Source organism: Leptodactylus fuscus, chromosome 3 (assembly GCF_031893055.1).
Source record: "Leptodactylus fuscus isolate aLepFus1 chromosome 3, aLepFus1.hap2, whole genome shotgun sequence".
Classification (NCBI taxonomy): Eukaryota; Metazoa; Chordata; class Amphibia; order Anura; family Leptodactylidae; genus Leptodactylus; species Leptodactylus fuscus.
This window is the reverse complement of record NC_134267.1, coordinates 5,632,838-5,657,442: the sequence shown is the minus strand read 5'-3', so window position 1 is coordinate 5,657,442 and position 24,605 is coordinate 5,632,838. Positions and strand designations below refer to the sequence as shown.

General features: G+C 44.3%; 1 protein-coding gene across 14 annotated transcripts in view; it reads right to left on the bottom strand.

Annotated features, from left to right (window-relative positions):
- NRXN1 (neurexin 1) overlaps window positions 1-24,605 on the bottom strand; it is a 1,231,735-nt gene that overhangs the window by 581,120 nt on the left and 626,010 nt on the right. For all 14 annotated transcript variants that reach the window (XM_075266983.1, XM_075266984.1, XM_075266994.1 and 11 more), the window contains one exon: window positions 4,806-5,187. In XM_075266983.1, the coding sequence (XP_075123084.1) occupies window positions 4,806-5,187 (382 nt within the window). The remainder of the gene's footprint in view (window positions 1-4,805; window positions 5,188-24,605) is intronic.

Below are 24,605 nucleotides of genomic sequence, written 5' to 3'. Positions count from 1 at the left end.
AATGCTACTTGCACGCAGATGTGAACTGGCCTTAAAGTGTTACTAGTCATGTTAAGCTTGGCTCCGTCTATATTCCATATTACAGGATGCTTGGACTGTGGAAAACAAGGGTTAACATCCACAGCTCCAATGTCTGCACCCAAGTAATGGATCACTATCGCAGTTTTAATAAGATTTTGGTCTCTTTCCTCGGGTACAGTCCATGCCTGACTGCTGCTGCTAATATCCCAATCTCCCCGCACGCCGCCCAGACCCCACACAGGGACACACACACTGACATTGGTTATTTGTAGAACCAGATTTCTTGTTCATTATCTAGACTTGTACGATGCTTTCCGCTGACCCTTGTCTTACAGCATTGACTTACATAGAGTACAAGCTGTCCAAAATCCCAGCATGCAGCGACTATTTTAAGTTTTGTCTGTGTCCAAATTCTGCTGCTCCCTTGTCCTCCGCAGCTACAGGCGACCTCTAGGCATTGTACTGATGAGATTAGTCACATCCCCGGTGAATGGCAAATACTCAGCGTCTAGGACTGACAATGCCACCGACTTCAAGACACAGGATTTTGTGATAAAATATCACATTTTATAAGCAGGTTCACATTTATAGTGGCTATATATATATATAGGTTCACATATATAGTGGCAGTGCTTGCTGGTTTTTCCATGTTGTATTATGCTGCTTTTCTGGCTATTTGCACTCTCCAGCTTTACACTGGACACTGAGGAGTTAACAGGCCAGATCTCAGTCTAGGGCTAGTACTATAAAAAGAAACCAGAATGTAGAAGAACCTTCAGCTCTTCAGGCTAGTTAGTGTCAGATAAAGCTAACATCCCATCAGCAGACCCATCAGCAGACCCATCAGCAGACCCATCAGCAGACCCATCAGCAGACCCATCAGCAGACCCATCAGCAGACCCATCAGCAGACCCATCAGCAGACCCATCAGCAGACCCAGGCTCTTGTGAATGGAGTGTCAGGGCTCTTGCATTACTGGCATACATTCACTGTTATAGGATTTCTGGGACTGTAATCTCTGGAAGCGCCTGCAGACCCATAGAAGTTAATGGAGGTTTTAGTGGTGTTTTTGTTCCCTAGTCCGCCTGATCCATGAGGGATCGGGTGATCTGACCTCAAGTGATTGGACACTTATGCCCTGAAGAAGCCCTGTTAAGGGTAATGTGTGGGGACTCTGATGTCCACTGGTTCCCTGGGTTATTGCTGACAGTGGCCACTTATTTGATATGTGTATGTTGTTTTATATGTTCCCAGCTATACATCAGTAATTTACTTATAAGTCCAGCACATTGACTTGTGGGGTGTTTGCTATTGTATTGTCTTTTGTTGTATTAAGCTGCCTCTTGTACTGTTATGCACTGTATAGTACTATAGTCATAGTCCATCATGTTATATTCGATACATTGTATATATTGTTTAATGTTATTTTATATTATACATTGTATGTTACTTTTCTTTTCCTTTGTGTTTGCAGACTTCCCTCTATGTATACACAAATTAGAGAATAGGGCAAGGTTAAAGGGGCTCCGTCAGCAAAATCATGCTGATAGAGCCCCACATATGCGTGAATAGCCTTTAAAAAGGCTATTCAGGCACCGTAAATGTTATATTAAACTACACACACACACACACACACATTTTAAAATAATACCCTAAAAAAGAATGTTATCTACTTACACATCGTGCACGCTGGGCGGGCATTCAGGGTGTGTCTTCATTTTCATCCACGCCTCTTCTTCCTCCGATCCCGTCCTCCTCCAGCGCACGCGAGCAGACACTGATAGAAAAAAAAATGGCCTGGGTGCCTGCGCAGTAGCATGCGGCTGCTACTACGACCACTGCGCATGCACCCAGGCCATTTTTTTTTCTATCAGTGTCTGCTCGCGTGCGCTGGAGGAGGACGGGATCGGAGGAAGAAGAGGCGTGGATGAAAATGAAGACACACCCTGAATGCCCGCCCAGCGTGCACGATGTGTAAGTAGATAACATTCTTTTTTAGGGTATTATTTTAAAATGGGGGGGGGGGGTGTAGTTTAATATAACATTTACGGTGCCTGAATAGCCTATTCACGCATATGTGGGGCTCTATCAGCATGATTTTGCTGATAGAGCCCCTTTAAGATTACTTTTTTTTTTATATAAGAGCCATTGTAGCAGCGCCAGCAAATCTGGGTATCAGCGCATAAATTGCATGGCAGAAACCCCGCTGCAGCCAAAAGGGTTCCCAAAAAGCAATCTGATCTGCCAGCAACTTGTATAGATGGAAAATATCCTTTTATTGGAGGCGCAGTACAGCATGAACAGAGAAGGGTTCCTATGTGGACTGATACATGGTGGACTGCGCCTCCAATAAAAGGACATGTTCCATCTATACAAGCTGCTGGCAGACTGGAATATATATATATATATATATATATATATATATATATATATATATATATATATATATATATATATATATATATATATATACACACTGGATTAGCTCAGGGATCGCTGTCTTGAGCACTTTTTGGCACAAAATGAAAGGCCAATCCAGCCAAGTCTGGTGCAACTGGCCGCAACCTGTTTTATTAGGATTTTTTCAGGCAAAACAAAACAGAAACAATGCAAAATAAAATCCTAACCATCCGGCTTCTCCCTTCAGCAGCAGGTATCCTAACTATGAGAGCCGGGCCTCTTCCACAGCTCCCTGACCACAAACCAGCAGTATTACTCACAAGTCTTTCCCCAGGAGCAGACAGAGCCGTATACCTGTGGGCTGACTGCCCTCTTATACACAGACTCCTGGAGAGCAAGGATTTAACCCCACATATCCCAAAACCTGGAGTGGCTGAATGGAGAAGAGACACCAATACTCCTCGCTCCAGGAGCCAGACCTTTACCGGGGTTTTGGTAAGACCCACCAGCCAGGAGCACAGCTATGCTCAGCTGCACCTAGATTGTGTATGACAGGAACCTGGGAGAAATGTATACTCCTTCTACCACTTTGCCCCTGGTCCTGTCACTATATATATATATTTATATTTGTTTTTATTTTTTCTCTACATCATTCATTGACACTTCAGCACTTTATTTCATTACACCACTGCCATACATTACTGTATCCTATACAATTGTCTGTCACAACAGAACACACTTATAGTAGTATGTATGTATTATATATGTATGAGTATATATATATATATATATATATATATATATATATATAGATAGATAGATAGATATTGTATTATAAGTATATATTACGCTTCCCTGGGCGTCATAATGGTACAATCCATTTATCCTGCCCCTGCTCATGTAGATTGCTGTGTAGTAGATCTGGAGGCTTCATGGCCATGTTACTCCGTCTTGACCTAAAGCTTCAGTGCCTGAGATGAACATTCACCTTCCATAGTAATAGAGTCCATACACCTGCAATAGCCATGAATCTAACGCCCACGTTACAGACAGCCATTCCTCCTGCAATCTACACCCCTATACCCTATATATTATGTTCAGGGGGTTCAGGGTGTGTGGCCACCTTTAAGTTAAAGATTGTTCCCATCATGAAAACAAAGATCATCCAACCCCTGTTTTGCCAAAGCAGTGCGGCTATTCTCAGGTTTCCCATAAATGTGAATGGAGAGATATTTGCAATCGCGTCCACCTCTCTGCTCACTATGCAATGCGGCCATGTAACCACATACAAGTAGGAAAGCGAATATTAGTACAATGTAATAGGACACAGGGGTCTTACACCTCCACCAATGAAGATCCTATGGGATATACTATGGATACGTTATGAGTGTTTAGCTTGGAAACCCCTATGTACAGTATAATATGGAATGCCGGTAAATGTACAGAAATCCTCAGGATGAAATATTAATTATAGGACTCCCCTTCCCATGACTTGTGGGTAACCACGACCAATAAACATTTTATGGGATATGCTATAGATATGGTATGGGTATTAAACATGGGAACCCCTATGTACAATATATTAGAGAATGCCTATAGGCATACAGCGATCCCCAGGATGAAGTCTTCACTATAGGACTCCTCTCTCTACCACGTAAGACTAGCCTTAAGAAATGCTATTCTTCTCCTACCTTTAGATGTCTTCTCCGCGCTGCCGTTCGGTAGAAATCCTGGTTTTCATCGGTATGCAAATGAGTTCCCTTGCAGCACTGGGCGTGTCCCCAATGCTGCGAGAGAACTCTCCAGGTCCACCTCCATCTTCGTCTGGAACGGCCTCTCTTCATGTCTTCTTCCAGCACTTGGGTTCAAGCTTTGCATGCCCGCCGGCCACAACAAAATGGCCGCTTACACTTACTGTGTAAGCGGCCATTTTCTTGTGGCCGGCAGGCGTGCCCAGTCGCCATTGGCCGAGGCCTAGAAGTTAGAACCCAGCTCCGGAAGAAGATGTGAAGAGAGCCCGTTCCAGCAAAGGTGGGGGTGGCGCTGGAGAGTTCTCTCGCAGCATTGGGGACGCCCCCAGTGCTGCGAGAGAACTCATTTGCATACCGACGAAAACCAGGATTTCTACTGAATGTTGGCGTGGAGAAGACATCTAAAGATAGGAGAAGAATAGCCTTTCTTAAGGCAGAAAAAATACTATTTTAATGATAGCATCCCTTTAATACTATAGATATGGAGATACCATTTAGTATACGGACACATCTTATAAAAAGTCAAAAAGGATGACGTGAGTTCAGTTCTCCATGTATAATAGGATCTACAAAGCAGTTGAAAGGTCACTTCTAGTCTTAAACAAATATCAAAACCACGAAATTGGAACTTACCCTTTTACCAGTTCAACGACAATGAAGTCATTGCCATCACCGCTATTGTAAAGGATGAGTCCATCCGGAGACGTCGTCTTGAACTGGAAGAAGAGGTGCATGGAGGTGTAGGCCTGGAGGGTGGCCAAGGCAACATAGCTAGCTTTGGTCTTAAAGGTGACTGGATCTGCAATGATGTTTCTGAACCCGAATCGGGCGTTCAGTTCACAGTAATCTATGTCTCCATTCTTACACAAATCAATGTAGGCCATGCCATTGAAGGACAAGCTTTGCAGATGGCCAATGAAATTGGAAGGCACGGCCGACAGGTAGCGACGTTCGGTTATTATGCCGGTTTCAATGTTGTGGAACTCCAGCCGGGTGTGATCGCCAGCCATTTGACCTTGGAGAAAATATATGAGAATATGGCGGTTAGATACAAACATAAGAGATGTATATAACATGCAGCATTAAAACAAGGAAGCTCTCATTTACACAATGAACACGTGAACTCGAAATTAGGGTTCATTTTGTGGCAAATGTTTGGGATCCAAGCTATTTGACTTGCCACGAGTCTGGCATCCATCTCCACCAATCTAACATTAACACCTATCTAACCAAGACTTCAGGAAGGAAAACCGTATTCCTGCAGGAACCAGGTGGGGGAGCTCAGGAGCTGACTGCATACTGTACAAACGATTAGGTTAGTAATACAACTGTATGCTCTAAAGTTATACCTAGCTGTGTCTACAGGCAGATGGAATTGTATCATGTATGACCATGGAAAGAGTTTAGCTACAGGATGGCACTAAAATGTTATGTTGAGAATCAGTGTAAAGGAACACAACACATGAAACAAATGATAAAGTCAGAAACCCATGATCTTGACCCCCTCCAAACACAGATATATACACATGTAGGCTACTTGACAGTCAGTAGCCATGTCTGCTTGTTTTGTACTGTAGAATCTCTCACCGATGTTCTATTGTCGGCTAAAGGAGATGCGTAGTAAAACACACAGAAAAAAAGCGGCCATAGCAATCTTGTTGTCCTACTGTAAAAACAACATGGGTGGGGGAAGGATCCTGCTGCTGACAATTGTCTTACATCCAAAGAGATGATAGTGAGAAGCAGGAGAAGGGTTTGACTGAGCAACAAAGATACAGAGAGAGGATTTCCTTATAGATTTCTTAGTTTAAATTGTAGAATAAGAGGAGAACAAGAAAAAGAGAATCAAATGAAACGAGGCGATGAAGTGCGAGAATATTTCATATTGTTGTGTATATTTATCTGCAGGGCTGGGGTGATATGCTGGTTCTGGTGACAGTAACCTATCTATCTGCAGGACTGGGGTGATATGCTGGTTCTGGTGACAGTAACCTCTCTATCTGCAGGGCTGGGGTGATATGCTGGTTCTGGTGACAGTAACCTATCTATCTGCAGGGCTGGGGTGATATGCTGGTTCTGGTGACAGTAACCTATCTATCTGCAGGGCTGGGGTGATATGCTGGTTCTGGTGACAGTAACCTATCTATCTGCAGGGCTGGGGGGATATGCTGGTTCTGGTGACAGTAACCTATCTATCTGCAGGGCTGGGGTGATATGCTGGTTCTGGTGACAGTAACCTATCTATCTGCAGGGCTGGGGTGATATGCTGGTTCTGGTGACAGTAACCTATCTATCTGCAGGGCTGGGGTGATATCCTGGTTCTGGTGACAATAACCTATCTATCTGCAGGGCTGGGGTGATATGCTGGTTCTGGTGACAGTAACCTATCTATCTGCAGGGCTGGGGTGATATGCTGGTTCTGGTGACAGTAACCTATCTATCTGCAGGACTGGGGTGATATGCTGGTTCTGGTGACAGTAACCTATCTATCTGCAGGGCTGGGGTGATATGCTGGTTCTGGTGACAGTAACCTATCTATCTGCAGGGCTGGGGTGATATGCTGGTTCTGGTGACAGTAACCTATCTATCTGCAGGACTGGGGTGATATGCTGGTTCTGGTGACAGTAACCTATCTATCTGCAGGACTGGGGTGATATGCTGGTTCTGGTGACAGTAACCTATCTATCTGCAGGGCTGGGGTGATATGCTGGGTCTGGTGACAGTAACCTATCTATCTGCAGGGCTGGGGTGATATGCTGGGTCTGGTGACAGTAACCTATCTATCTGCAGGACTGGGGTGATATGCTGGTTCTGGTGACAGTAACCTATCTATCTGCAGGGCTGGGGTGATATGCTGGTCTGGTGACAGTAACCTATCTATCTGCAGGGCTGGGGTGATATACTGGTTCTGGTGACAGTAACCTATCTATCTGCAGGACTGGGGTGATATGCTGGGTCTGGTGACAGTAACCTATCTATCTGCAGGGCTGGGGTGATATGCTGGTTCTGGTGACAGTAACCTATCTATCTGCAGGGCTGGGGTGATATGCTGGTTCTGGTGGCACTAACCTGTGTGTAAGGCTTTGGACTTAGTGGTACTTTGTGACAATAAGGAAATTAGCAAATATATATTTGTGTACAAACTAAAGTAACCATGGGAGTAATTATGAGAGTTTGGAAGAGTTCGCAGTCATACCCAGGCTGCAAGATTGTGGGAGACCCCATGACCCCCCTTCCAATAAGATGAAAGGCTTCTTTGGTTACCAGAGTCCAACTATTAGATGACAACCAGTTAACATTGGGAAATCTACAACAACGATAGTCATCTAGTAATGTCCTAAGCAGAAAACTAGTGTAAGAATGTGAATGCCACGCCAGGCCACGCCAGGTGATACACGCTCACATTTATGAGAATGACAGAACTACTTCAAGCACAGAGTTCAATTTCATCAGGTTCCCGCTGTGATCCGCACTCAGCATGGCGGCCGCCGAAGAAGAGAAATTCGATTTGTGCTTTTTATTTTCACAACAAATTGAACCACTTGAGTGTTACAATTGAAGAGCCGTTTCTCTTATTTTCTCCCTCCAAACAATAAAACATGAAACATACGACCATGAAATCTCGAACTTTACAGATTGTATCAACTAAAGGAGAGAAGTTCTGAGATGTTCCCTCTCAATGAAATTCCTAATTCCTTTCACAGAAGCAATAACCCGATAGTAGTCACACTCTTCACGGGCTGAAATCTAAAGAGTATCTATTGTTCCAATAAAAGAGAAGACACAATCCCTCCCAGAGCAGCTGTAGACGTCTCTAAGATGTTCTGCGTCCAGATATATCGGCTTCAAACTCCAGATTCGGCCTCATGTTCCTTCCCATTTCTGGCTTCTTCAAAGATTTCAGTTCCTCCATGTGTAGTGGATGGTAGAGATGATCAAATTGGTTTGGAAAAACTGGATTCAGCCCGAGTTTTCCAAAAGTTTTTGTTATTGACCCGAAATGAAACTTTTGGGCTTTGCCACCCGTGAATGCCTATTATAAAGGGGTCTGAAGAGGAACATAATAAGCACTGCGACCTTTCATTACCTCTCATGAGCTCCCTTGTGATCCTCTTTGGTCGTCTTCCAGCCTTTTACGGACTGCTGGGTGATGTCACAGGGACTGAGTGAAGGTTGGGGCATGTGATTGGCTCTCAGTGATCCATGGGGGCATGTGACATCACTCAGGAGGACAGGAGAAGCCAGAGGACATCCAAGGGGGCCCAGGAGAGGTGAGGGAAGGTGAGTCTATATGTTTGTTATTATTTTTTCCACACCTTCCTTGGACCTCTACTGGGGTTCAGCCAATCTTGACTTTTCAAGATCGATTTTAAAATCCGATTTCCGATCATTTTTCATTCAAACCCGATCTCGATCCCAATTCCGATCCCAATGCAAGTCAATGGGATTTTTTTATTAATCGGAGATCGGATTTTAAAAGCAATCCTATTCACTATACAGCATGGAGTCTAACAATTGAACGCTTTAATTGTTAGAATCCTTGCTGTGTAGGGAATCACTAAGTAGCCAGAGGATTTTTTTAAATCCTCTGGCTACTTAGTCCCCCCTGGTGTCCACTTACCTGCAGAGATGGCTGCTCCGGTGCCCGGTTCCTTCCTTCTTCTTCGCCTCGCTGCTGTTCCACGCTGCAGTCTTCTTGCCTCGCTGCCCCCTGCCTCCCAGGTTAGGAGAGTGTGGGCGGGTACTGGGAGGGGAGACGTCACGTCTCCCCGCCCTGTACCTGCCCACACTCTAAGCCACAAGCCCTGCCTTCCTAGCTCTTTAAACAATAACCCATGAGGCGGCGGCAGCGAGGCGAGAAGAAGGAGAACACCAGGCACCAGAGCAGCCATCTCTGCAGGTAAGTAGCTACTAGAGATGTTAGTTTAGTCTCCCATTAGAATGAATGGAGGCAGCTGGTGCGCAGGGGGTTAAGGCTGTGTGCCGGCTGCTTCCATTCATTCCTATGGAACTGCAGCGGAGCCTTCATACTGAGTATACACTTATATACTCAGTGTGAAGGCTAAGCAAAGCATTGTGGGAAATCGTACCGATCTTGATCCCACTGTGAAAGATCGTGTTCGGAATTCCGATCGCGATCGTGAAATTTTCTCGATCGCCGATCGGAATCCGATCTTTTCCGAACACGATCACTCAACCCTAGCCTCTACTTCTTATACTATGGGCCTCTGTTTCAGGCAGAACAAGTTTGGTCCCAAAAGGAATCTTGACAAGGTTCACCCATCTCTAGTAGGGGGGCTGTTTCTGATATAGTCATTTGTTCCTTGAGTGACACTTTTCCCCTTCTCCTCCTCCCCTCTCACAGCATACAAATCCGCACACATATAAACATCCTGCATCTCCATCCCCCTCTTTCCCTTCCCTGTCTTCTAAGTTCTGCTTTTCATTACATGATTTTTGTGAATACTGAAAAGGTTTCTAAATGGGGGAACTGGAGACAGGTAAAAGTGCTGTAGGCTGCTGGAGGGCGCGGACAATGCCGCTCCCCCAATATAACACAAAGATCCAATCTATATATTCACATATACTAATACTTGGTACATGGTAAGGTTAAAAAAAATGGCTGCTTTTTTTCACAATCAGTCCTCTTTGTGTGATAGTACGGATCAGCTCTATTCAAGTGAATGAGCTGCAATACCAGTCACATCCTATGAACAAGAGTGGCGCTTTTTTAGAGGGAAGTGTCTATGTTTTTAAAATCCTTTCAATGGGTTCTAACAGCTAGGACTATTACACTCACCCAAAATGTAATCTATCTACTGTATATAGAGTTTGCTATATCAATATGCACAATGTAATGCATATAACCTCTGCTTGCATCGCACAGACACCAAGTTATAAGAGAACGTTTGGAAGCATGAGGGTAGATTCTAGTGCAGATTGTGCCACAGACGTGGAATACCTGAGCATAGCACCAACCAGACTTATTATGTGTTTTAGATACTTGTTATGTCTCAGTTCTGAAAAGACTTTAAAAAAAGGGGATTTGGCAACTGTAAGAAGATTAATAAAATGTGCAAGACTTAATAATGGGAAGGATATGCAAATACATGTTCCTAGATAGCAAAAGGAAACCTGTAGCGCCACCTATTGAAAGCCAGCTCCTTATAAGTCATTGCCTGATTTTGAAGACGCCTTGTGACATGACTTGGGAAATAAGACAAACCAAAAAATCTCTTCCGAAAGGAAAATGCACCCATTTGTAGATAACTGCCCCTGTCCCTGCCCCTGTCAGAGAAGAACAGGGTTCTATATATGTGAGAAGCCAATGATGCGGTTCTAGATGCAAATAAGCTCTATGCAGCAACAAAGACATTGTCATTGCTCTTTTCTCCAAAGAGATTATTTGCATATTAGCAAATTGGCAATATCAGGTGACACTAACCTATCTATCTGCAGGGCTGGGGTGATATGCTGGTTCTGGTGACAGTAACCTATCTATCTGCAGGGCTGGGGTGATATGCTGGTTCTGGTGACAGTAACCTATCTATCTGCAGGACTGGGGTGATATGCTGGTTCTGGTGACAGTAACCTATCTATCTGCAGGGCTGGGGTGATATGCTGGTTCTGGTGACAGTAACCTATCTATCTGCAGGGCTGGGGTGATATGCTGGTTCTGGTGACAGTAACCTATCTATCTGCAGGACTGGGGTGATATGCTGGTTCTGGTGACAGTAACCTATCTATCTGCAGGGCTGGGGTGATATGCTGGTTCTGGTGACAGTAACCTATCTATCTGCAGGACTGGGGTGATATACTGGTTCTGGTGACAGTAACCTATCTATCTGCAGGGCTGGGGTGAAATGCTGGGTCTGGTGACAGTAACCTATCTATCTGCAGGGCTGGGGTGATATGCTGGGTCTGGTGACAGTAACCTATCTGTCTGCAGGGCTGGGGTGATATGCTGGTTCTGGTGACAGTAACCTATCTATCTGCAGGGCTGGGGTGATATGCTGGTTCTGGTGACAGTAACCTATCTATCTGCAGGACTGGGGTGATATGCTGGTTCTGGTGACAGTAACCTATCTATCTGCAGGGCTGGGGTGATATGCTGGCTCTGGTGACAGTAACCTATCTATCTGCAGGACTGGGGTGATATGCTGGTTCTGGTGACAGTAACCTATCTATCTGCAGGGCTGGGGTGATATGCTGGGTCTGGTGACAGTAACCTATCTATCTGCAGGGCTGGGGTGATATGCTGGGTCTGGTGACAGTAACCTATCTATCTGCAGGGCTGGGGTGATATGCTGGTTCTGGTGACAGTAACCTATCTATCTGCAGGGCTGGGGTGAAATGCTGGGTCTGGTGACAGTAACCTATCTATCTGCAGGGCTGGGGTGATATGCTGGTTCTGGTGACAGTAACCTATCTATCTGCAGGGCTGGGTTGATATGCTGGGTCTGGTGACAGTAACCTATCTATCTACAGGGCTGGGGTGATATGCTGGTTCTGGTGACAGTAACCTATCTATCTGCAGGGCTGGGGTGATATGCTGGGTCTGGTGACAGTAACCTATCTATCTGCAGGGCTGGGGTGATATGCTGGTTCTGGTGACAGTAACCTATCTATCTGCAGGGCTGGGGTGATATGCTGGACTGGTGACACTAACCTATCTATCTGCAGGGCTGGGGTGATATGCTGGGTCTGGTGACAGTAACCTATCTATCTGCAGGGCTGGGGTGATATGCTGGTTCTGGTGACAGTAACCTATCTATCTGCAGGGCTGGGGTGATATGCTGGGTCTGGTGACAGTAACCTATCTATCTGCAGGGCTGGGGTGATATGCTGGTTCTGGTGACAGTAACCTATCTATCTGCAGGGCTGGGGTGATATGCTGGTTCTGGTGACAGTAACCTATCTGTGTATTATTTCAGACTTATGTATAAGATTGCAGTTATGCCATATTTTGCCAATATTGATTACCCTAGGGTTCGATCTTTGATATCAGATTGGTGGGGATCTGATACTTGGAACCCCAACTGATCAGCTATTCAGAGATCAGAGCAGGAAGCAGACAGCGCTATTCTCTGTGTAGTGGCCATGCTGAGTTACTACAGCTCTCATTCACTTGCCTAGCAGCTGAGCTGCAGTAACTCAACATGGCCACTACACAGAACGGCGCTGTCTGCTTCCAGTATTGTTCTCTGTATAGGACAGGGGTAGGGAACCTTTGGCTCTCCAGCTGCTGTGAAACTACAACTCCCAGCATGCTCCATTCACTTCCATGGGAGTTCCCAGAACAGCAGAGCCAGTATGCATGCTGGGAGTTGTAGTTTTGCAACAGCTGGAGAGCTGTACGTTCCCTACCCCTGGTATAGGAGAACAGCAGATTGATGGGGGTGCTGGGGGTCGGAGACACACCAATCTTATATTGATAATTATCTGTTTGCCATGCATCTGGGCAAAACATCTGCTGATCTGATCTTAATAACCAATCCTAAGATTCTTATGAATATTTTCTTGTCCATGTTCCTCTTATACTGGGGGGTCCGCTCACGGCTGCAGTTCCTGGTATTGTTCATGTCATAGTCAATGGCGTTTTACTGGTTAAACAGATTATATTAATAATGTGATTTCAGCTTCATTTCTTTCCATATCACTCGGTGCAGATGGAAATTCTGGGTCTGTATGAGCTAAAATCTCTGCGCATTGTCCTGTGCTGGAGAATTATAAATAGAAAATGATAATAAGAGTCGAGTTTGTTAATTAAAACTGCGGTTGGCGATTTATTTTAAGAAGCTTATGTAACAATCATTTCATTTTTTTAATTAAAATTTCAGGCCGCAGTGTGTGAATGTGATCTGGAGATGGCGCCATTGCATTTGCTTAACAAAATAAGGCAAACGTTTCCAGCGCATTGATGACAACAGCGACACCTGCTGGCAAAGTTAAGAAATGCAGCTTGTGAAATGTGGTTTTTAGTGGAATTTAGCAAATCCGTTCAGTTACTTTGTCTTGGAAATTCGTAGAATCTCTCAAGGACGTAATATATATAGAAAAAAATCCTATGTGGAGTCAGCCATCACTGAATGCGGGGTAAAAATAAGAGGAGATTGGCACAAACTGCACTAAGTAAAAGCATGAGGAGCGCTTCCTTATGAACAGGTGGTTTAGTTTTACGAGCTCGTTTACTTGTCCTAAATTTCGTTTAAAAAAATCTACTATAATTACAGAGAGATCAGACCAATGGTCTGATCCTCTCTGGTCCTTCCATTGCAGTGCTCTAGCGAGTGCTGCATCTCCGGGCACAGCGCCACACATTGAGTAGTGGCCAGTCCTGGTATTGCTACTCACTGCTGCTCTGTCTCATTCAAGCATTTAGTGCAGCTGCAATACCAGACATGACCACTAGAAAATGTACCAAACATTAAAGTGGGTGCAGCTCACACCCGAGAACTGGGACTCTTTTATCAATAGTGGCCATGACATCTAAGATGCTTGATGAAGGTAATTCCCTCAGTCTGGCCATCAGTAGCCCCTGGAACTATCATAGGGTACCGATCCATTGCCATAGTAGATGTGGAGTTAACGATGGCAGCTCTGCCATCAGTTCCTGCTTGTTGCGTCAGTGACCCACGATTTGCTATAATTCTTTGGAATACAAATTTTTTCAAAAAATTAAAAAAAAAAAGTTGAAATGAGAAATTCTGTCTAAAAAAAACCATTAAAAAAATCTAAAAAAAAAATCTAAAAAAAAAAAATCACTTTTCTCATTAATAATTTGATTTATGGTAGGAATATGCAAATCTGTCTCCCAAGATGTAAATAGGGAGACAGTGCCTCTGTGATGCTGCCCTCTATAGGAAGCACCCTGAACATCATGCCCGACTTTCCCAGAAGCCTTTACTGCATAACGTGGGATTTTTAGCAAGTCAGTTTCTCAGCTACAGACGGCCTTTTCGGTCTGGTTGGACCTCGTCAGCGCAGCGTAGAGAGAACTGACTTAGTAGAAGTGAAAGGCTGAGAGAGCAGATTATGGGGATTTAGTCCTTTATTTTAATTGCAACCATATTTGATACTGTTGCGATTACAGTGACCTATAAAATATAGATACAGATAAATTATTCACTATACAGCTGGGGGCACGATAGAAAACTATATACAAAAGCAGATCCTCCCCCCATTGTTTAAAATGATTAGATAAATTCTTTGTACCCCAAACGGTACCAACAAAACGACATCTCATCCTGCAAAAAACAAGCCTTCACACCACGAAGTTGTCAGCAATGTAAGAAACAAGAAATCTAAGAAAAGAAATCTAATGCTGGAATACCGCGCAGGAAAATACCTCGTCATCCCATAAAAAAGAGGATTAAAGCATTAAACAAAGCGACATCTGCGCTGATCCAGGGAGCACAATGAACATTAAAGTGAACATCGGACCGCACAGTAAACGGTAATGAATTATCTAAAAATGTTGCAAAAAAATCTAATTAATAAATGCCAAACACATTGCACTAAGAGGCCGTCATTAAAAAATGAAAATTATCCCACAAAAACAAGACCGTGAAAAAATGTAAAAAAAAACATAATAAAAAAGTTTGGCTTTTTGTGAACACAAGGAAGAAAAAAAAAAGAAACTTAGTTTTTAGAGAACAGACACCCATTGCGCTTGGTTATTGAGGGGTTAAACTTAAAACGTGTGTTAGGCCAGGTTCACACTACTGTTATTTAATGTCCTTTGTTCTAATCTGTCACAGTTTTTATATGACACATGCAGCTAGAGCGCCCCCTGTTGAGTGTCCCTCTGCATTCAACAGAAACTTTCTTGTGTCATGTGTTTTACTTTTCTGATGGAAGACGAAGTTGTACCGACAGGACAAAAGTGAGCAAACGTGACGGAAGACGGTGTCCATGTGAGTCAAAGGGAATGGAGACAGTAGGACAGGGCTCCGTCTATGTCCATTACTCTGCCGCAGTTAATGTCCGTTGCTGTCACCTTATGACAGATGACAGTAATGGACATTAATAATGGTAGAGTGAACATAGCCTAAGGCAAGGCACTAGATTATTCCCCATAAACAATCCATGGGCGAATAAAGCCGTAATAAGTTATGTCGTGTGATGGCGGTAAGGACATGTTCTCATGGAAACCATTAAGATTTCTGTATCTGAGAATAAACTAATAAAATAATCCTGTATGACGGCGTTCGGAACTGAAGCCAAGTCCTCTGTATGGCGTCTTATTGGGTAGATCACTACCAGCCGTCATGCACAGGTCTCTCTTAGCTCCTGAAGCCAAACTCATTAAGCTCCATATTGTGGAGACGGCTTGACGTCTGATACTTTACTAGCCAATGTCTTGGGATCGGTGAAGCATTCAAGTGAATCAAAAGCAATATCCAGCCCGCTCATTGCTTCAGATCTCTCACCGGTCAGTGGTGTATCTGTTATCTCTCTCTGTTACCCCTCCCGATCCTGACAGTCTCCATGTATTAATACTTGTACAAGAAGCGATTTCACTGAACCTCACAAAGATTCTTAAAGGGAACCGGTTATGTTAAAAATGGAGTCCAGATCGATACTAGAGATGGGGGAACTTCACGAGATTTTCATGAGGTTTAACCCTCCCGTTTGTTTGGGGCCGAATTTATTCAGATAGAACAAGAAGTTCAGGGGAAAAATATACTCACCTCCCCTCACCCCCAGTGTCCTCTCCCGGCCTCTGGCTGACATCTAGACCCAGAGTCATGACATGTGACGGGGGAATCTCAGGTCTCAGCAGTGACATCGGCCAGAGGAGGCCTGAAGAAGAATTGCCGGACACGTCCCTCGCCTTCCCTGGACCTCGGGTTAGGAGGGTCTTAGGAGATCCCAGAATATAATAGTGCTTTGTGTTTGTCTGAACCTGAAACTTTTGGAAATTTTGACCAAATCCAGTTCTAAGCAGTTTGGTTCACTCATCCTGAATTGTTATATAGTTTAGTAGGACAAGATACAAAATAACTTGTGTTTTATCCATTAAAATCCCTGCCTATGCTGAGCTTAGGAGTCCAGTGGGCGGTCCTGCTTACAGACTGATCTTCATATCTTTGTATTTGATGGGTGGCCCCACAGTTTTCATTAACCATCTTCGTTAAGGTTGGATGAATATTTCAAAGATGTTTCCCACTAAAATATGGGGAGACACTAATAAATGAATACTGTTTATTAGAGATGAGCGAGTAGTATTCAATAGAATACTACGGTATTCGAAATATTCGTACTCATTCGTATACTACTCCTATTCACAGTAAAGATTTGATTCAGAACCAGCATTAATTGGCCGAATGCTATACAGTGTACAGCATTCGGGCAATCAACACTGGTTCTGCCGGAGGCTCGTCTGTGAGGAGGCGGAGTCTAAGATTGGACCACAATGGCGACTGCTGTACTCTGATTTTAGACTCCGCCTCCCCACAGACGAGTCTCCGGCAGAACCGGCGTTGATTGGCCGAATCCTGTACACTGTATAGCATTCGGCCAATCAACGCTGGTCAATGCATTCCTATGAGAAAAAGTCAGCTCGCGCATAACTGCAAGCTACCAGCTCTCCTGACTAGCAAGGACAAGCCTGCTGCAGAAACAGCGTTCAATGCTGGCATTCAATCAATGCTGGTTCTACAGGCTGAGTAAGTTCACATTAGCACTTGCCTCCCGTCTGGAAGGAGTCCACAGGAGGACCCCCCCTCCCCGAATGGAATATCAGTGCAACTGTAAGCGCTGTGCAGTTAAAGCGCACGGACCCGTTATAGTCTATGGGATCCGTGCGCTTTAACTGCACAGCGCTCCTCCTAAACACTCTCCTCCTGCTACTCGTGGACTTGGTGACTCTCCTTTAGTTGAATAGTGGTTTCCCCTGAAATGAGCATTGTTTCCCATAGACTATAATGGGATTCAATATTCGATGGAGTAGTCAAATATTGAGGCTCTACTCGAATCTCGAATATTTCACTACTCGCTCATCTCCACTGTTTATTTTAGATGGTACGAACTTAGACCAGACAGCACTAAACTGCGGCAAGTTTTTGATAGTGTCTGATTTCCTACAGTCGAGGCGAACTTCACACGACACTGGCTTAGTTTCTGATTTAAAAAAATGTACAGGTATTGGGGTGTAGCCCACGCACTGCGATAAGTCAAAATATTTTTACACTATTAGGGTCCATTCACACGGAGTAACGTGCCGCGTGATCTGGCACGTATACGGCGTGTGAGACTTTGAGCACCGTAAAAGTTCCCATTGATTTCAATGGGAGCCTGGATTGTATACGCCGTGTTATTTTGCGGCCGTGATTTTGTGGATGAAACACATCTCCACCCCACCCCCCGCAGATCAGCTGCTTAGGGCGCTTCCAAAACTCGCATCATACACTACGCAGATCAGAGCTGCAGTCACGATGCCCGGCCCCTACACAGGGCACAGAGTCATCTGCTTTTGGCTCCTTTATACTACAGCCATTGGAAATGACCCTGATCCCTAAGGAAAGGCCATAAATAAAAGCTCCTGGAACTGGAAGGATCGAAACTGCGGGTCACAAATGCAGACTGACACCTCCATGAGACTGCAAAGGGAAGACAAGTTTTATCTCTATTGTGCCATAGAACTAGGATGGAGCGGCCACAGACATGTGCATTACATGCCGCTCCATCTATACAGGCACACAGGTCCCATTCCTGGCTCCCTCCCAACAGAAGACCCCCCCATTACCAGAATGCCCCTTTAATGCTGATAGAACATACAAATGGCGCATTATACCAGTGGAGGTCTAGAAATAAAGTATCTTTTTAGTGTTAAAGAACTAGAAGTAAAGAATAGGGTCTTACTTTTGTGCCCAACTTTCTACGAGTCCTGCATTACACATAGTAATATGTCAGAGAGTAGAGATACATGAATCTCAGGAAATTTCGAAATATTTGCAATATTTTCATTTTTTTATCCTCTTCAGACTATCAGAGGTCCGGGGGACATGTGTCAAAGTAATAGACAATCACCTCAAGATGCCGGAAGATGTCTGGGAACGGAGCCCACATTGAGCCCACGAGAGGTGAGTATAACTCTTTATTATTTTCCTACTGCTTCCCTGGACCTCCGATTATTACACGCTGAGTATGAAGACCCCATAGTATAATAATGACTTATGAGGGGCAAACCCAAAAAATATTGGATTCAGCCAAAGGTAAAATTTTATGGAAAATTCATGAACCTAGATTGTTACAAACCAGTTCTCTACTAGATCTAGAAACCAAATCTCTACTAGGGAGGATCAGGATTTAATGCTAAATATTTTTGGTGGTCAGCAATGGTGAAAGGATTAATGGTAATGTCTATGGACTATATACTGTCTACCAATAAGTATTTGGACACCCTGCAAATGAAGATCTCTGCGGTGGTGATGGACGTCACACCTTCCACCGTTATATAGGAAACAGCATTGGCATTAGTCTCATGCAAAATGCCACGAAGTGCAGAGTTGTCCAATTTCAAGAAAGGGGTAATTGTGGGGTACCACAGAAATGGTCGATCCTTAAGGGACATAGCAAGTGAACCGAATTATCCAAAATGGACAGTGGCCTATGTGATTACAAGGTGGAAGGTGAACTGTGATTGCCGGAATGTGCCCCGAGTCAGCAGTTCCCCAAAACTGGGAGATAGAGACCGACGAGTGCTGGCCAGAGACACCGCATCCAACCGATGGCTCCGATACACCAGGAGTGTCACCGGGTATCCGGGAGTATCGTGTCCACCAATCCCATCCATAAGGAAACATCTGTTGGGGTCTCCAACTATTGAATAGGAAGCAATGTGGTTTTTCTATTCTATCGCAGGGGTCCAAGTACTTATTGGTGGACAGTGTAGGATTATTAGGGGTTAATACCTACGAAAAAGTCACTTTGCTGAAACTGTTGACTTACCCCCTAAAGTGTCAACTTAAAACTTGCAACATTTGAAGACAAAGTTTGGTTATCAAATATTGTTGATGGGGTATTAAGAGGCCATTCTGGTCTGGTCCTGATATACAGTATTCCTCAGATAGTAATATCTGACAACAAGTCCCGACCACCAGGGTGGGGTGGAAACAAGTGAGTGTGACTGCTCAATGCCGCTCCCATAGCTCAATACAGGTGGATAGGAGGTACAGAAACAGAGTAGCTCAGCTGTCTTATCCTGTTTCCCATCAGGTTTGGGTAGAAGGAATACTAAGGAATACTACCCCTAAGTGATTCTTTAAAATTGTGGATTAAGGTTCTAATATTGACCATTTGTATGTTCATTGATCGGAAATTTGAGTTGCTATTCATTGTGCTTCCTGTAATTTCAAGGTATGAGATGATGCCATGGTGTTATCTGTGTCTGAGAGTGTGTATATATATATATATATATATATATATATATATATATATATAGTGTTGGCCAAAAGTATCGCCCCCCCTGCAGTTCTGTCAGATAATCCTCGGTGCCCCCCAGATAATGATTACAAGCACAAACTCTTTGGCAGTGGCGTAACTAGGAATGGCGGGGCCCCGTGGCGAACTTTTGACATGGGGCCCCCCCTCCCCAAACCGATGCCGAAGACCTCGACTGACCCCCTCCTCCGCACTCTATTATGTCCCTTAGTAAGCCCTGCACACAGTATTATGCCCAATAGTGTCCCCTGCACACACAGTATTAACCCCTATAGTGTCCAAGGCACACAGTATTAACCCCTATAGTGTACCCTGCACACACAGTATTAACCCCAATAGTGTCCAATGCATACAGTATTAACCCCTATAGTGTCCAAGGCACACAGTATTAACCCCTATAGTGTCCCCTGCACACACAGTATTAACCCCTATAGTGTCCCCTGCACACACAGTATTAACCCCTATAGTGTCCCCTGCACACACAGTATTAACCCCTATAGTGTCCCCTGCACACACAGTATTAACCCCAATAGTGTCCAATGCACACACAGTATTAACCCCTATAGTGTCCCCTGCACACACAGTATTAACCCCTATAGTGTCCAATGCACACACAGTATTAACCCCTATAGTGTCCAATGCACACAGTATTAACCCCAATAGTGTCCAATGCATACAGTATTAACCCCTATAGTGTCCAAGGCACACAGTATTAAGCCCTATAGTGTCCAATGCACACACAGTATTAACCCCAATAGTGTCCAATGCATACAGTATTAACCCCTATAGTGTCCAAGGCACACAGTATTAAGCCCTATAGTGTACCCTGCACACACAGTATTAACCCCAATAGTGTCCAATGCACACACAGTATTAACCCCAATAGTGTCCAATGCACACACAGTATTAACCCCTATAGTGTCCCCTGCACACACAGTATTATTAACCCCTATAGTGTCCAATGCACACACAGTATTAACCCCTATAGTGTCCAATGCACACACAGTATTAACCCCTATAGTGTCCAATGCACACACAGTATTAACCCCTATAGTGTCCCCTGCACACACAGTATTAACCCCTATAGTGTCCCCTGCACACACAGTATTAACCCCTATAGTGTCCAATGCATACAGTATTAACCCCAATAGTGTCCCCTGCACACAGTATTAACCCCTATAGTGTCCCCTGCACACAGTATTAACCCCAATAGTGTCTCCCCTGCACACAGTATTAACCCCTATAGTGTCCCCTGCACACAGTATTAACCCCAATAGTGTCTCCCCTGCACACAGTATTAACCCCTATAGTGTCCCCTGCACACACAGTATTAACCCCTATAGTGTCCCCTGCACACACAGTATTAACCCCTATAGTGTCCCCTGCACACACAGTATTAACCCCTATAGTGTCCCCTGCACACACAGTATTAACCCCTATAGTGTCCCCTGCACACACAGTATTATCCCCCCATAGTGTCCCCATATGTCCCACTGTGGACACCTATAAACATTCATTATACTCTGGGGTCTGAAAAGACCCCAGAGTATAATAATCGGAGACCCGGGGGATTAAAACCATTAAAAGAACAGAGACAGTTGCTTACCTGTTCCTGACGGCCGCCGCTCTTGTCCAGCTTTAATGACGTCAGACGTCACATGACCCGGGAAGCTGGCCTGGGTCATGTGACGTCAGACACGAATGACGGAGGCCTGGCAGGATCGTGGAGAGGTAAGTAACACTGTTTTTTATGTTACCTTACCTATCCGGTCCGCCGATCATTATACTCGGGGGTCTGCAAAGACCCCCGAGTATAATGATAGCCTCTGTGGGCCCCGCGGTGTCACTTGCCGATCCCGGCCCAGCCAGGATCAGCAAGTGAATGGGGCCCGTAACGGACTTAAAAAAAAAAAAAAAAACGCAGCGGTAGCGGCTGTCACCGGGCCCCCTAATGGCCCGGGCCCTGTGGCAGCTGCTACTGCTGCTACCACGGTAGTTACGCCCCTGCTCTTTGGTAATATCTTCATTTATTTTGCTTGCAATGAAAAAACACAAAAGAGAATGAAAAAAAAAAGTCACATCATTGATCATTTTACACAAAACTCCAGAACTGGTGCGGACAGAAGTATTGGCGCCCTCAGCCTAATACTTGGTAGCACAACCTTTAGACACAATAACTGCGCACAACCGCTTCCGCTAACCAGCAATGAGTTTCTTACAAGGCTCTGCTGGAATCTTAGACCCTTCTTCTTTGGCAAACTGCTCGCGGTCCCCCCTGAGATGTGAAGGGGGCCTTCTCCAAACTGCCACCAAGAGATCTCTCCCCCTCCCCCACAGGTGTTCTATGGGATTCAGGGCTGGACTCATTGCTGCCACTTTACAAGTCTCCAGGGCTTTCTCTCACCACCATTTTCTAGTGCTGACCTGAAGTGTGTTTTGGGTCCTTGTCCTGCTGGAAGAGCCCTGACCTCTGAGGGAGACCCGGCTTTCTCACACCGGGCCCTACATGATGCTGCACAATGTGTTGGTCGTCTTCAGACTTCATAATGCCATGCACACGGTCAAGCAGTCCAGTGCCAGAGGCAGCAAAGCAACCCCAAACCATCAGGAAACCTCCGCCATGTCTGACTGTAGGGGGCGTCTTCTTCTCTTTGTAGGCCTCTTTTTCCCTGTAAACTCTATGTTGAGGCCTTCTCCTACTTTTGTCTCCTCTGACCAGAGAACATTCTTCCAGAACGGTTTTGGCTTTCTCAGGTAAGTTTTGGCAAACTCCAGCCTGGCTTCTGTCTGTGGGTAAGAAGTGGGGTCTTCCTGGGTCTCCTACCATACAGTCCCTTCTCATTCAGACACTGACACTGGATAGTACGGGGTGACACTGTTGTACCCTCGGACTGCAGGGCAGCTTGGACTTGTTTGGATGTTAGTCGAGGTTCTTTATCCACCATCCGCACAATCTTGCGGTGAAATCTCTGGTCAATGTTTCTTTTGCATCCACATCTAGGGAGGTTAGCCACAGGGCCATGGGCTTTACACTTCTGGATGACACTGCGCACGGTAGACACAGGAACATTCAGGTCTTTGGAGATGGAATTGTAGCCTTGAGATTGCTCATGCTTCCTCACAATTTTCCTTCTCAAGTCTTCAGACAGTTCTTTGGTCTTCTTTCTTTTCTCCATGCTCAATGTGGTCACACAAGGACACAGGACAGAGGTGGAGTCAACTTTAATCCATTTCAACTGCCTGCAAGTCTGATTTAGTTATTGCCACCACCTGTTAGGTGCCTCAGGTAAGTAACAGGTGCTGTTAATTGCACAAATTAGAGAAGCATCACATGATTTTTCAAACAGTGCCAATACTTTTGTCCACCCCCTTTTTCATGTTTGCTGTGGAATTATATCCAATTTGGCTTTTTGACAATTCTTTTTGTGGTTTTCCATTGAAGACAAATTAAATGAAGATAATAATACCAAAGAATTTGTGATTGCAATCATTTTCTGGAAGAACATGAGTATTATCTGACAGAATTGCAGGGGTGCCAATACTTTTGGCCAACACTGTATGTATATGTATGTTTGTAGATATATAGAAGATAGAGAGATAGGAGATAGATAGATAGATAGATAGATAGATAGATAGGAGATAGATAGATAGATAGATAGATAGGAGATAGATAGATAGATAGATAATACAAGTATTCCATGTTCCAAATGAAGTCCAGATTTTCTACACATAAGAGCACTAGTATAAGTGTCCCCTGGCAGCCATTGATCTATCGCCTGCCCAGCTTGTGCCATGTGAATCCTAAATAACAATGCCTGTACACTACGTATACGATGTAATGAGCAGTGACTGGCACGGATTCTTTGCTACATCTGTGAGCTTTATAGGTTTCCTGTTGTAAAAATTCCATAAATAAGCCAGGACCGCCATCAATCCGGTGCCAGTTTGACATTAATTGGCCTTGGGCATAAATCATTTCGGAATCAATCATTGCGATGCCGCCGTCGCTCTCAGGCTCACACATTAATGCAGAGTGTCGTTGGGTGAGCAATGTCTAGACTTATTCCAGGGTCTTGTACATTTCAACATCTTAGAATATTTTTGCTATGGAGACCTTGGTGAATCCCTCCCATGTAGGTTTAGGACGACGTCCCCAATTTAACCCAATAATTACCAATCTGGTTCATCAGTACTCAAACCTTTTGGTTCCCTCCACCACTGACTCACTATTATATGCTATTTAGGTCCTGTCCTGGCCCCTGTAGTATTTTCTAGAGCAGGTGCTCATCTTCTTCGGGTTTCTTCCAGCCTCCTGAATGACATCAGCGACCCCAGAGGATAACCTTAGAAATATTCGCAAGATAAGTCTTGTGAGTTTAACCCAATGTTAGACAAACCATAAAGTCAGACCATGCAACTCTCGTGAGGCCTTGGCTGGACGGATCCAAACCCAGTTGGTCCCAGACTCTTCGCTACTAGGTGACCGGAACTTATATAAGACTCCCTTCAGTTATCACAGAAAAACTGCAAACACATAATATTCCATAACTGGGAAATTCACCTAAATATCCCTAAATATCAGGGAGCTGCTATCCATGGCCACCATGAGGAGGTGGGGAAATGTAAATTGTAATCTATAAGGATTCCTCACCATGTTGTGATATTATGTGTAATTATATGTATCGAATGTGCAGATATCCAAGTGTAATATGTATGTACAGTGCAGGTTTACTTTGCATGTATGTCTGTGTATTTGCATGTGTATGTTGCTACATTTATATGTTTATATGTTTCCTTTACAAGAATTATACATGTATTTGGTATACTGTAGTTTACTATGCATGTATGTAGTATAGTAGTACTATTTATGTCAGTCATATGGTACCACTATGTATGTATTAATGACAATCCAAGTTACGATATATTCCTACCTGACTGTGAAGGTATGTTAACCCTTTTTTGTAACATTGTAACACACACTTTTAT